We start from the raw sequence: 11,531 nt of genomic DNA on the forward strand, positions 1-11,531 counted from the left end.
GGTGTCATGGTACCGCTGGGAAGTGAGCCGATCGAGCCTGGGGGGCCTCGTCAAGTGCGGGCTTCTTTGCCCGTGAACTACTGTAGAGGAGTGGCTCTCACTCAGCCACGAGGAGCTGCCGGCGCCGCGAGACAGCAATGTCGTCTCCTTCACACACTTCCACAAGCACGGGTTCAGGATGCCCCCTCATCCCCAACGGGAGCCAGCAGATTGTGGGCTTCATCATGCTGTGCGAGGGATTCATGGGGATCGAGCCTCACTTTGAGCTCTGGAGGTATTTCTTCGCCGTCTCCCTGGTCAACAAAAGGATGGATTGATGGCCCCAATAGGGTGCGCCAGGATCTATCTCCGCGAGCCCCGTGCCCAGGAGTACATGGCCATCACCACCATGAAGTCCAACAAAGGGTGGCACTCGCAGTGGTTCTACATCAAGAACGATGACGCCGCCCGTCTCCCACTCTTCACTAGCCATACGATCACGGCGGCTCCGCCGGCGTGGTCGTGGGGGCCTATGGACAAGGAGAAGGCTCACCCCATTCCTAAGCACCATCACGCACCTGAAGGGCCATGGCCTCTGCGGCGCTGGCATTATCGGGGCTTACCACTCGAGGTGGGTGGGCCACTGATGGCGCGTACGCTCCCGCTATTCGGGATGGTGCCGGGAGTGCAGCTGGAGGGCACGGCGCTCGCCCAAGCCTGGCTCCGGAATTTGGAGATCCAGCACCGCATCCGGGAGGCGCTGGAGGAACCCGACGCGACCTTCCTGGTCGAGGGTCACCCGCCGATGCGGCCCGATACTGGCTTCATCGACCTGATAAGTATCTCCCAACCCCTCATTGTGTTCTACTCTTTTTCTCGACTCTTACCTTTGATTTCACGGGTCGGCACTTGCAGGGTCGGTTCAGCCCTTTCCGCGATTCCTGCACGCTGCTGCAGGAGGATGAAGCCACGCAAGCGGCAAACCGTGCGGCCGACGAGGCACGCAAGAAGAAGAAGAATGCACAAAAGGCCAAGAAGGACGCGCGGGAGCACGTCAAGTTGCAGCGTGGGAAGCACCGGCAAGGATCGGATGAGGAGGCGATGGAGGATGACGACGATGCTGATGAGGAGGAGGACAAGTGAGACAACATACCCTGGGATGAGCTGGCGCGTGATGACGATGCAGCGACATCCGTTCAGCCATCGGTGTCAGCTCAGGGGCCCTCCGGCCCCACGCCTGCCCCGACGCAGCAGGGGGAGGCTGTGTGCATGGAGGCGCTGGAGACGGATCGTGACACCCTGTTAGCGTAGGCACCCTTCAGCTCTGCGCTAGCCCTGACGCAGCAGGGGGAGGTTGCGCGCACAACGACGAAGTCGGGTCGTGATGCCCCGCCTGAGGTTACCGCGCAGGTGGGGGATCCCAAGCGTCAGTGCGCTGTGAAGGCGGAGCTAGGGTCGGGAGGCCCGATCTAGAAACGCCCCCGTATGGTCGTGCCCCGATACGTCAATGATCTCCCCGCTCCTTTGTGGTCCGCAATTCTCCACGAATGGTGTACTAACCACCCTCGGGCCTTTGCCGCAGCGCCGGAGGCCGAGCAGGTACCTTGGTGGTGGCGCCGCGGAAGGTCCTCACGCTGCATCGGCCGCCTCCGGGCGTTGCCAGCGCTCGGTCAGGGGCGAGCGTGAGGGGCGCCGAGGGAGACGCGACGCCTGCGAACCTAGGTCCGTAGCCGGTGGCTGAGGATCCATCTCGGGAAGACGCACCCGTGGGAGGAGTGCAATCGCAGGCGATGCTCATCGAGCATGGGTTGGGCGCGAGCGCGCCTGACTCACTCCCCGAGTTCGAGACGCAGACGGTGCCGCCGCCCCATGAGGCTGATGTGGCCTCCGCGGAACAGGTGGATGAGGAGATGGCGCGGGAGGAGCCGTCGGCGCGTGAGGTCGTGGCGGTCGCCCAGGAGGAGGCCTCGGCCATTGGTGGTGAGGTGGCCGGGGCTGTCTCCACGGACGTGGTGTTGGAGGAGGTGCCTGCTCCCTTAGCGTTGGCGGGAGTGGCCGACCCCGACGATAGCGGGAGGGCCTCGTCATCCTTGGCGCAGATAGGCGAGTTGCCCTGGACCCGCGGGACCCAACTGCGGTGATCCTCACCCTCGGCGATGAGATGGAGGACGCGGAGTGGCAATGCATCTCGGGAGCCTATCTGCCGCGCTGGGCGCGTTGCGCGATGTCGCTGTCCTGAGCTGCCAGGTATGACACGCAACACCCTTGACCCTCACCTCCTTTTCTGGGCATCTCTAACATTTTTCTTTTTCACAATTCCTCATGAATCGCAGCCAGGACCGACGTGCCGAAGAGGCGCGGTGGTGCCGGAGCTGGTAGCGCAGCTTGCTCCGGCCCGCTAGGAAGTTGACGATGCTTGGGCCAAGGCGTCTGCAAATGCCTAGGCATTGGAGTGGCTACGTGGGGAGCAGAATCAGCTGGTTGGTGCCGTGGACGAGCTCCGCGGCGAGCTCGAGTTGGCCGGCCATGAGCGTGACGCCGCCGTGCGCTTGTCCGAGGAGCGGGAGAAGCAGGTGCGGGCCACTCAAGGGAATCTTGCAAGTAAGATCCTTCTCCTATTCCCCTTGGATAGGCAGTTTGTTAGTTGCGGTGTGTTTAATTAATTTTCCTTTTCTTCCTGGCAGGCGCCCAACAGCGAGTGGCGCTTCTTCAGTAGGAGTGCGCCAAGGAAGAGAAGCGAAAGCTTCAAGCCAAGGCAACGACTGGCGATCTAGCTGTGGAAGTTGTTGCTGGGCGGGCAGAGATTGTGCACCTGAATAGCGAGATGAACAAGCTCCAGGACCAAGTGAATGGTAAGACCTTGCTTACCCTAACCGTCCCTTCAAAGTTTCTAGTAGGCCTTTTGACGTTGCTGGTGTGTGTTTGAATAATGCTTGATGAAAAGCTTGGTGAGGAGGTGGTGGCACGCCGACGCCTGGAGGAGCTCGATGAGGCAAACGCCACGCTCCACTAGGAGTCCAGTGAGCATGACACCCTGCGGACCGCCGTCGGGCTGGTCTTGAACGATTTTGAGATGACTTCGGAGCCGGGGACAAGCTCGCTTGTGGTCCAGGTGGTTAATGTCACAGACCGGGCAGGCCGGATGGTGAAGCAGGCGCTGCACCTTGGCGTGTAGCAGTTGTTTGTAATCGCGCGTTCTCATTACATGAACATTGACCTACAGGCGATGAGCCAAAGCTTCGCACTCGGCTACGACGATGCCGAGCTGGACCAGTTCGAGGAAGAGGTGGCCCCCCTCGCGCAGGTCTTGGCTGCAAGCATGGAGGAAGAAATCGTGCTGAAGTAGTTAGGTAGTTAGTTTAATTCTGGCTGTGAACTGGGCCTTGATGCCCGAAGTTATGTAAACAATCTTTTGAACTTATGAATTTTGGCCGGGAGGGCCTTTGGCGAGGAAATTTTGAAGACGTCCGACTATTCCTAACATTGGGGAAATGGGAAAAGAGGTGCGAATGACAGGACTCTGATCACGCTAGTGAGCCGAGGCACCGTAGCCACTGGGGCGTATGGTTTCCTGCAGTCCGACCAACTTTACCCAAAGCGCGCTCCTTCGTCACTTGCATTTTCTTTTTTGCCTCAATCGTAGGAACGGGTTGGGCGTGAGGGATTTTGAGTGGGTATGGCCCTGGTGGTGCCTCCCCGCACGGGCACAAATACGCGCTGCTGAGCTCGGTGCTGTGATGGCGCCAGCCATGACGAGGGTGATATCCTCGGCTCACCGCTGCTTGCTCATCCTTGTGCCCGCGTCTACGGGTGTTGATGGTGTGGCGTGCGTTGCGGTCGGCACCGAGGCATCCCCAAACGAGGGCGTTCGCAGGACCTTCCCCCTCGCGTGGGGCTTTGTGGATGGATACGCCCTTGACACCCTGCCTCGCAGGGGGTGAGGGCTCGCATTTTGCCCACGTCGTCGAGACATCAAGCTCTCAGCCTGTTGTTGTGCCGTGCGCTCGATGAGCGTGCACAACTTTTGGTGAGCGCGCCACCCCTCAGGCGTCGCTTGCTCTGGGAGCCCTTCCAGCAAGGCCGCCGCGGCGGTGATGTTCTGGCTTGCCCGGGCGAATTGCGGGGGACCCTCATCGTCTTCGAGGATCCAGTTTACTCGCGGGTGGCGGCGGCGCGCGCGCCCTCCGTCCCCATGGCGTCCAATCTCTCGCTTGAGTTCGGCACGCTCCTATTCTATCTGGAGGTGCGCCTCCTCAAGCTCCTTCTGCCACTCCCATAGCTGCTTGAGCCGCGTAGGCAGCGGGGCTTGGTTCCTCTCCCTAGCCCCATCGTTAAGGCCGGTTGGGGGAGTTTCCCCACTGTGGGCGTCTTCGACATGCCCTTCGGGACTCTCGCCATGAAACACTCCCGTGAGGGGTGGTGGCTTCCTCCGCTGGAGCTAGAGTCGGAGATTGCCTCTAATTCCCCTGCAAGGAGATCATAGAAGGATTCTCAGATATAGTCCATCATCCCCACGAACTCGCCGTCTGTGGGCTTCAAACCAAAAGGTGCGCGGCGACATGATGTGCGTTCCCCGCCGCATTGCGCAGGCGAAAAGGAAACCTCGTCAGGACGCCCCTGGCCGGGATCTCCGGGGAGAGTGGTTCTCCCCCGAAGAGCTGTGCCGTGATGTTGGCGAGCGAGAGGAGAACAAGGCGCAAGTCCTCCTGGGTCGGTTGGGAACCAAGGAAGATGCGGAGTTGATGCCCGAGTCTCTCGTAGTCGAAATCGAGAGGCGGGCTGTCCCCGGGATCACAATTCTCCAGGGCGTGCAACTGCAGTCATTCGAAGTCCTCAACGATGGGGTCAAGAACGGAGGCGCGAACGGGTTGAGCTGGAACGTGGATCTGCTCTAGTGCCCCCTCCGTGGTAACGATGAAGTCCAGGCTCCCGAAATGCACGAGCACGCCTAGGGCCCATCCTCCGGCGTGATTGGCCATCCGCGGCTTGAAAAGGTTGATGAGATGCGCAAAGGCCCCTACCTATCGCGCTAACTATCGGTGTTTCAAACCGCCGACTAGTAAATCTTGTGATTGCGCGCCTGGCCCAGATGGTGAGCAAGAAAGTCATGAGGGTTTATAATGGTTTGGGTTGAATATCCCTACGTCCAGTTCGAGCTGCTTGTGCTCTTGCACTAGGTTTGCAGTAGGGGTTACAAACGAGCGAGAGAGGGACTGGGCTCCTAAGTCTTTGGTGGAGTGTGCGTGTATGAGTGTGAGTCTAAATGTTTTTTGTCCCCTTGATGGGGGTCTCCCTTCCCCTTTTATAAGTCAAAGGGAGGGAAGTCGTTACAGAGAGAGAGAGAGATCGTCGGGATCGTGCTGCCTCTCCCATTCGTGTGGGCCTCACTGGCCCTGTAGATGATGATGGACGCGCTCCCATAACGCGTGCGCCGCTCGTCCCAATGGGACGGGCGGCGCGGGTTTGTCCAGCCGCAGGACGGGCGACGTGCGCCCAGTCGAGACGGCGGCGCGAGCCCCCGACATGTTTTACAGCTTGATCCCCAGCCCGGCGGACGACCGTGGCTTGCCGTAGTTGCCTGTCTTCTCCGGGGATCAAGTCATCGCACGTCCTTACCTACCCTTACGCTAAGGGTATGTCTTCCGGCTTGGCCAGTCATTTGGTGGGGTCCCTAGGTTCCCCACGGCCTATGGCGGATGTGCCCAACCCTTCACCCTTGGGGTTGGGTGAGGCGGACGCGGCTGACCCCTCATCATTGGGGTCGGGCGAGGTGGACGTGCCTGATCCTTTACCCTTTAGGTCGGGCGAGGCGGCTGTGTCCTCCGCCAACGCTTTGTGTCGAGCTGTCGATGCCCCTTTTCCTGGGGGGCCGTTCTGCGGCCGTTTGACAGCCCCGTTGGCCCAAGCCGAATATTTTGAGGGAGCTAATCCGTAATCAGCCTGTTAAGAAGCGTTCTTTGAGGGATCCATGACATTTATCCGAGACACAACTAAAAGTGTAATAATCTAGTACGTGTTGGTCGAGAACTTTTGTCTTTTCCAGTTTCACTCGCCAAGCGCTAATTCTATATAGTTTGGGACGCTTAGTTCAACATATGGTTTGGTTTTCAATTTCAATTCGATTTTTTTTCATCAGTGGACCCATCACCATTATGGAACCACCAAGATGGACCAAAGTCAATTACGGATTAAAAAACAGTTCTCTCTTTAAAAGTATGTAAAGTTTCTGCATGAGCAGCAGATAAAGCTGCCGGTTGGAGAGAGCTCACGGGGTTGAGGTATTGAGCTACACTATGTGAAAACATGTATATTGGTAACGGGCATAGATGACCTTTGGTAACGGGCAAAGCGCCATTACCGATCTAGCGTTACAAATGAGCGAACAAAGGTAACGGGCAATTGCCTGTTACTGATACCACATGTAGTTACCGGTCACCTTAAATGGCTATTTCTCTGGGCCCACAGGGACCTTTGGTAACGGGCACAGACACGCAGCCCGTTACAGAAACCAAAGAAACGTAACGGTCTTTTGCATGCTGCCCGTTACAAATACATTTTTCCACGTTTCACTCTAGGCCCACTGGTCAAAGGTTGTAACGGCCTTTAAGTAATGCCTGTTACCTTTAAGAAGTATCCGTAACGGTCCGTAAGGTAAGCCCGTTACCTTTGGACCATATCTGTAACGGTTCTTTCACTATGTATCATTCTTTAGTTAACGCCCGTTACTCTCTGATCTCACTATGTATCGTGCTTTAGTTAACGCCCGTTACTCTCTGATCAGTTATTGTAACGTGCTTTAGTTAACGCCCGTTACCTATACGTAGGCCACCCCTACAGTAACCAGGCTTTTTCCTGGCTGCATCCTGATACCAGCCAGGCAGCCACCAGATCATTGGCTGCATCCTGGAACCAGCTAGGATTTGGCAGCCACCAGCAAGTAGACATCACAAACACATTCTCATCGCATATATACACAAGCAAGTAGATATCACGAATATACACAAGATCACATCAAGTTCCTCATCAAACATGCAACAAGTTTCAAGCCCTGAATGCAACAAGTTTCAAGTTTCTGGCTACAATGAACTCACGGTGCATCATAAATAGAAGGCGCTATAGAAGTTGCCCTTTGGGTCGAGGGTCTCCTTAAGAATGAACTCGCACAGCATCTCCCGGACCGGCTTTAGATCTTCTATAGAAACTGTTAGGGCAGCTTTGAAATCCTGCAAAATACAATCATTATGAGAATACAAGTACAAATCAGTTTCTAAAATCAAATGGAGAATATGAGTAGAGACAAGGAATATACTTACAGCAGCCTTTTTCATTATAGGTATGTCACCAACTAGTTTTAGCATATTGAATGCCACATAGAATCCACACAAAAAGGTCCCCGATGGCTGTTGAGCGCACTGCAAGAAGGTACCAAAATGACAAGTTAATGCAGTAACCAAATACGTATGAAGGGACCACAAAAAAACCTCAGTCTTACATTAACATCTATCCTGTGCGTGAGTTTAGATTTGGTTCTTGGCTTTTTCTTATTTGCTTTCATCATTTCTTCCATGTGCGCATCAAAGGCCCTGCATGATCAGCAATGCCGATTAGAAATAGTAAGAGATTAATTTTTCGTGAACAAAACCTACAAGATACTGACCAGTTCACAATATGTCGGACGTCCGTGAACTTTCGACCGGGAAATAGTTTAGCAGAATCTAAATACCAAACCTCTTTGTACTTCATAGAGATGATCACTGTTACCCAGTGGCCACCGGTGTTGTAGGCACCCACCACAGAGTCGTTCTTCATAGCATTTTTAATTGCTTGTGTTACAGTGCTAGGCTGGTGAGAAATCACCGTGGCGGTGACAACCTGTGGGTCCAAAAACCCAACACTGCACTGCATCTCTGCTACATTCTACATCATTTTCCTACAAATAATCCAATTGTTAGCATGCATGAACTTTGTGGTCAAAATTAAAGAAATATATTTTTTGGTTTGAAGGGACTTACAATGTCCACAACCTCAAGAAGCTAACATCCAGAGCACCTAGGGTTATAAGGTCGTACACATCATTGAATGCAATGTTTAACATTAAATCACCATCACCTTGAAAGTAGGCTTGAGCCACCTTTGCTGGAAAGCCAAGTTTATCCTTACTGTGTTCCATGACGTAACCATGCAACCTAGCACAATTTGGTCCAGCAGCCTCTAAATCCGCTTCTGACAACATAGGCACACCAGGCTTGTATTTTGGATTCTGTGTTGTCCAAATAGCATTAACAAGCTCATCTTTAGGCAGAGGTTTCCTGGCCTGCTTCTCCTCCTGCGGTGACTGTTGCTTAGGCGGAGATTGGCTGCGCTCTCCCTCCTTCTATTGTAGAGGCTCCGGTTGTGGCTGATGCTTAGGCGGAGATTGCCTAGGCCTCCTCCTGTCGTCGAGGCTCCTGTTGTGACTCCTGCTTCTCTTGCTGCTGCTGCGTAGTTTTGCTGATCTGCTGCTGTTGGTGCTGAGCCTTCTCTTGCGGATGCTGAGCTACAGTACCTGCATCTGATGCTGTACCCCTGCTACCTGATGCGGTTACAGAGTTGGGCTGTCTCGTCCTGGGTGATATAAGGATCCTGTACTTTGACCATTGGATCCTTGTACCGAGAGCCTCACCTAAGGTTGTTATCTCATCCCCCTACTGGCACAGGCAGACGGAAGTGACTCGTATTGGACCACACATAAGTAGGTTGCACCACTGCATACCTTTCCTGCACCGGTACACAATGGCAAGTCTCTTGATATGGATAGACAGTGGCTACTGCGAGCTCCAAGTTATGCCCGGTGCCATCCAAAAGGCTGCACTTGGTTGGCTTTGTCAGCTTATCTATTGTGCCCAGCATAGATGATCGACTATCACTGTGTTGTACATTCGCTTCATTCTCGACAGCTGGCCCATGCTCTTCCCCGCTGCCACTCACATCTTCTTCCTCACTGACACTCGCATCTTCTTGCTCGCTGCTACCGATGTGTGTTGGTTGGGTAGGACACAGAGCATCCGGTATAACCATGCCTGCTTGTCTTAGCATGTTGATAACTCTGATGGCTGTTTCACCAACTATCTTTTCCTTCTCCGCATCATACCTCTCCTTCATCTTCTTCCTCTTCTTCCTGTACATTCCAGCAAAACTCTTCACCAAACCCTTTACCCCAGCCAACTGAACTAGACACGCCTCGGAACCGACCTTGATGCTCTGGATTCTCAAGTGCCGTGGTGAGGATATCATTCTCCCTAACCCCAGTGAAAGAACCATCGCTTGCCTTAGATGCAAGGTCTTTCACCTTATTTGCTAGCCCCACCACCGCAGGGTTACTGAATGTTATGTCCCCGCTTCCTTCACTAGTGCCTTCACTAGTGGTCATCCTCTTCGCCGCCCTTGCCCGCAGATATGGCCTCGAACGTCCAGGAAATTGGTCCCAAGGGTTCTCTTTTCCTTCTCTAGCTAGCTTTGCATCCTCCTCCTCCCACTCTTTCCTTTAACCATGATAACCTTTTGTTCCCGTCTTTTGCGGCTTATTATGCAATGCTCTCTTATCTTTCATCTCCTGGCTCACTCGCTGAAAAAAAGGAGAATTGGTTTCCTGCACAAACACCTCCCAGTCTTCTGGCTTCAAAAAGCCATGCTTCTCAAAAGGAGACTCCTCTTGCCTCACATAAGTTTTTCTTAAATGGGCCTTGAACTGCTGTTGCAAGGTTGCAATCTCTGACATAGCTACCTTAATTGCCTTGTTGCGAACAGTTTGTTCCAGATTGGCTGGGTACTCTAGCTTTTCCAATAAAGCTTTGAATAGCTATTCCTTCTCAATAGGTGAGAGATCCTCAAGCTTCCTGTTGATTGACACCCTCTCCCGAGCAATGAGGCCACAGACTAATACAAATCTTTCCCTTGCAGCATCTAGGGTAGGCCAAAATTTTTCATCAAGTCCAGTTGCAATCAACTTGTCTTCTGGCCATTTGGTTTGTGTCCTTGACCCGCGGGATCGAGTACTACTCGCAGCAGTCTGCGCTGAGTGAGCCTATGAAGAACGTTCACCGTCGTTGCGTTGTGATGATGCGTTACTGTCACTACAGGAGTTTGTTGTTGTAGGAGACTGCATAGATGATATGTAAGGTTGTCAGTAGAGCAACATAAGCAAGACTGAAAATGTAAACAAAATAGCTAATATTAGACTAGAAATCAGTACAAGTCCTAAATAAAATCAGCATAGACATACATGTCATATTTTACTTTGCATAGAGGTTGGGGATAGGTGCTAACCATTTTGACAGGGTGAAGCAATGCTTATATATCAAAGCAGAAACTAAGTTCCTTCAACTGCTTCCTTGTCCAACTTCAGAAGCAATGAGTTGTGGGTTCCATGTGTACATGCAACAAGAGGATAAAGCAATCGGTTAGTATGATTATCACAGCAAAAAATAATTTACACTCTAAATAAGCTACAAACAATTCCATGGCCTGATGATTGAGTGAACCATGTAGTGCCACCACGCCGGGGATTACAGGGCACAAGCGATACGAAAGAAAATCACCCATGCCCAAACCACTCAGGTGGATTTTGGTTGGCTATGCTTACACGGTTCAACCGATCATTAGGCCATGCTACCATTGACAGCTTGCATACACACATCATGACACGAACAATAAGAATATATATGACAACACAGCATAGGAAAGTCTAGTTATCACTAAATTATAAACCACTGCGATACATTTCGCACTGACTGAATGTGGCCATCAAAATTCATCCATCAAATCCATAGTCCATCAAATAAAAATGAACTATTAAGGCATGCTGAACTAATGCAGGCAATTCCAGGAGAATAATTCTATGTGCATTGACCCTAAACAATAGCAAAGTAGCATATCTCCCTAATCCACCTTGACAGGAAGAGCAGATTGGGTGGCCGAGCAGAGAGAGGGCGTTGGGGGTTCAAGCAGCATTAACCTCTATCGCGAATGGTGGTTGGGAGGGGTTGGATCCATGTCACCTCGTTGCTTGAGGTGGCCGGCTCATCGTCGTGGCCGGAGATGCGGTGGGGCTAGGGCAGGAGAATGACGGCGACGGCGAGCGAGGAGAGTGGCGGCGGCGGGCTAGGGCAGGAGAATGATGGCGACGGCGAGCGAGGAGAGTGGCGGCGGCGGGCTAGGGCAGGAGAATGGCGGCGACGGCGAGCGAGGAGAGTGGCGGCGGCGGGCTAGGGCAGGAGAATGGCGGCGAAGGTGAGCGAGGAGAGTGGCGGCGAAGGCGAGCGTGGAGAGTGGCGGCGGCGGGCTAGGGCAGGAGAATGGCGGCGACGGCGAGCGAGGAGAGTGGCGGCGGCGGGCTAGGGTAGGAGAATGGCGGCGAAGGCGAGCGAGGAGAGTGGCGGCGGCGGGCTAGGGCAGGAGAAGAGCGGCGAAGGGATTAGCCGAATATGTATGTCCCCTGATGACCACTTTGTAACGGGCTTTGAGGGGATGCCCGTTACTGACTATATGACCATTAGTAACGGGCGTTGTCGTAA

The 11,531-nt window shown here is 53.6% G+C and overlaps 1 protein-coding gene across 1 annotated transcript; it reads right to left on the reverse strand.

Moving 5' to 3' along the window:
* Window positions 1-6,965: 6,965 nt before the first annotated feature.
* Window positions 6,966-11,189, reverse strand: LOC112879398. Its single transcript, XM_025943638.1, has 6 exons — window positions 10,285-11,189; window positions 7,992-10,117; window positions 7,637-7,909; window positions 7,472-7,562; window positions 7,293-7,391; window positions 6,966-7,202 (listed from the first exon to the last, which is right to left on the reverse strand). The coding sequence occupies exons 3-6, from the start codon at window positions 7,882-7,884 to the stop codon at window positions 7,077-7,079; spliced, it is 564 nt and encodes a 187-aa protein (XP_025799423.1). The 5' UTR covers window positions 7,885-7,909; window positions 7,992-10,117; window positions 10,285-11,189; the 3' UTR covers window positions 6,966-7,076.
* Between the last annotated feature and the right edge of the window lie 342 nt (window positions 11,190-11,531).

This window comes from Panicum hallii, chromosome 2, assembly GCF_002211085.1.
Source record: "Panicum hallii strain FIL2 chromosome 2, PHallii_v3.1, whole genome shotgun sequence".
NCBI lineage: Eukaryota > Viridiplantae > Streptophyta > Magnoliopsida > Poales > Poaceae > Panicum > Panicum hallii.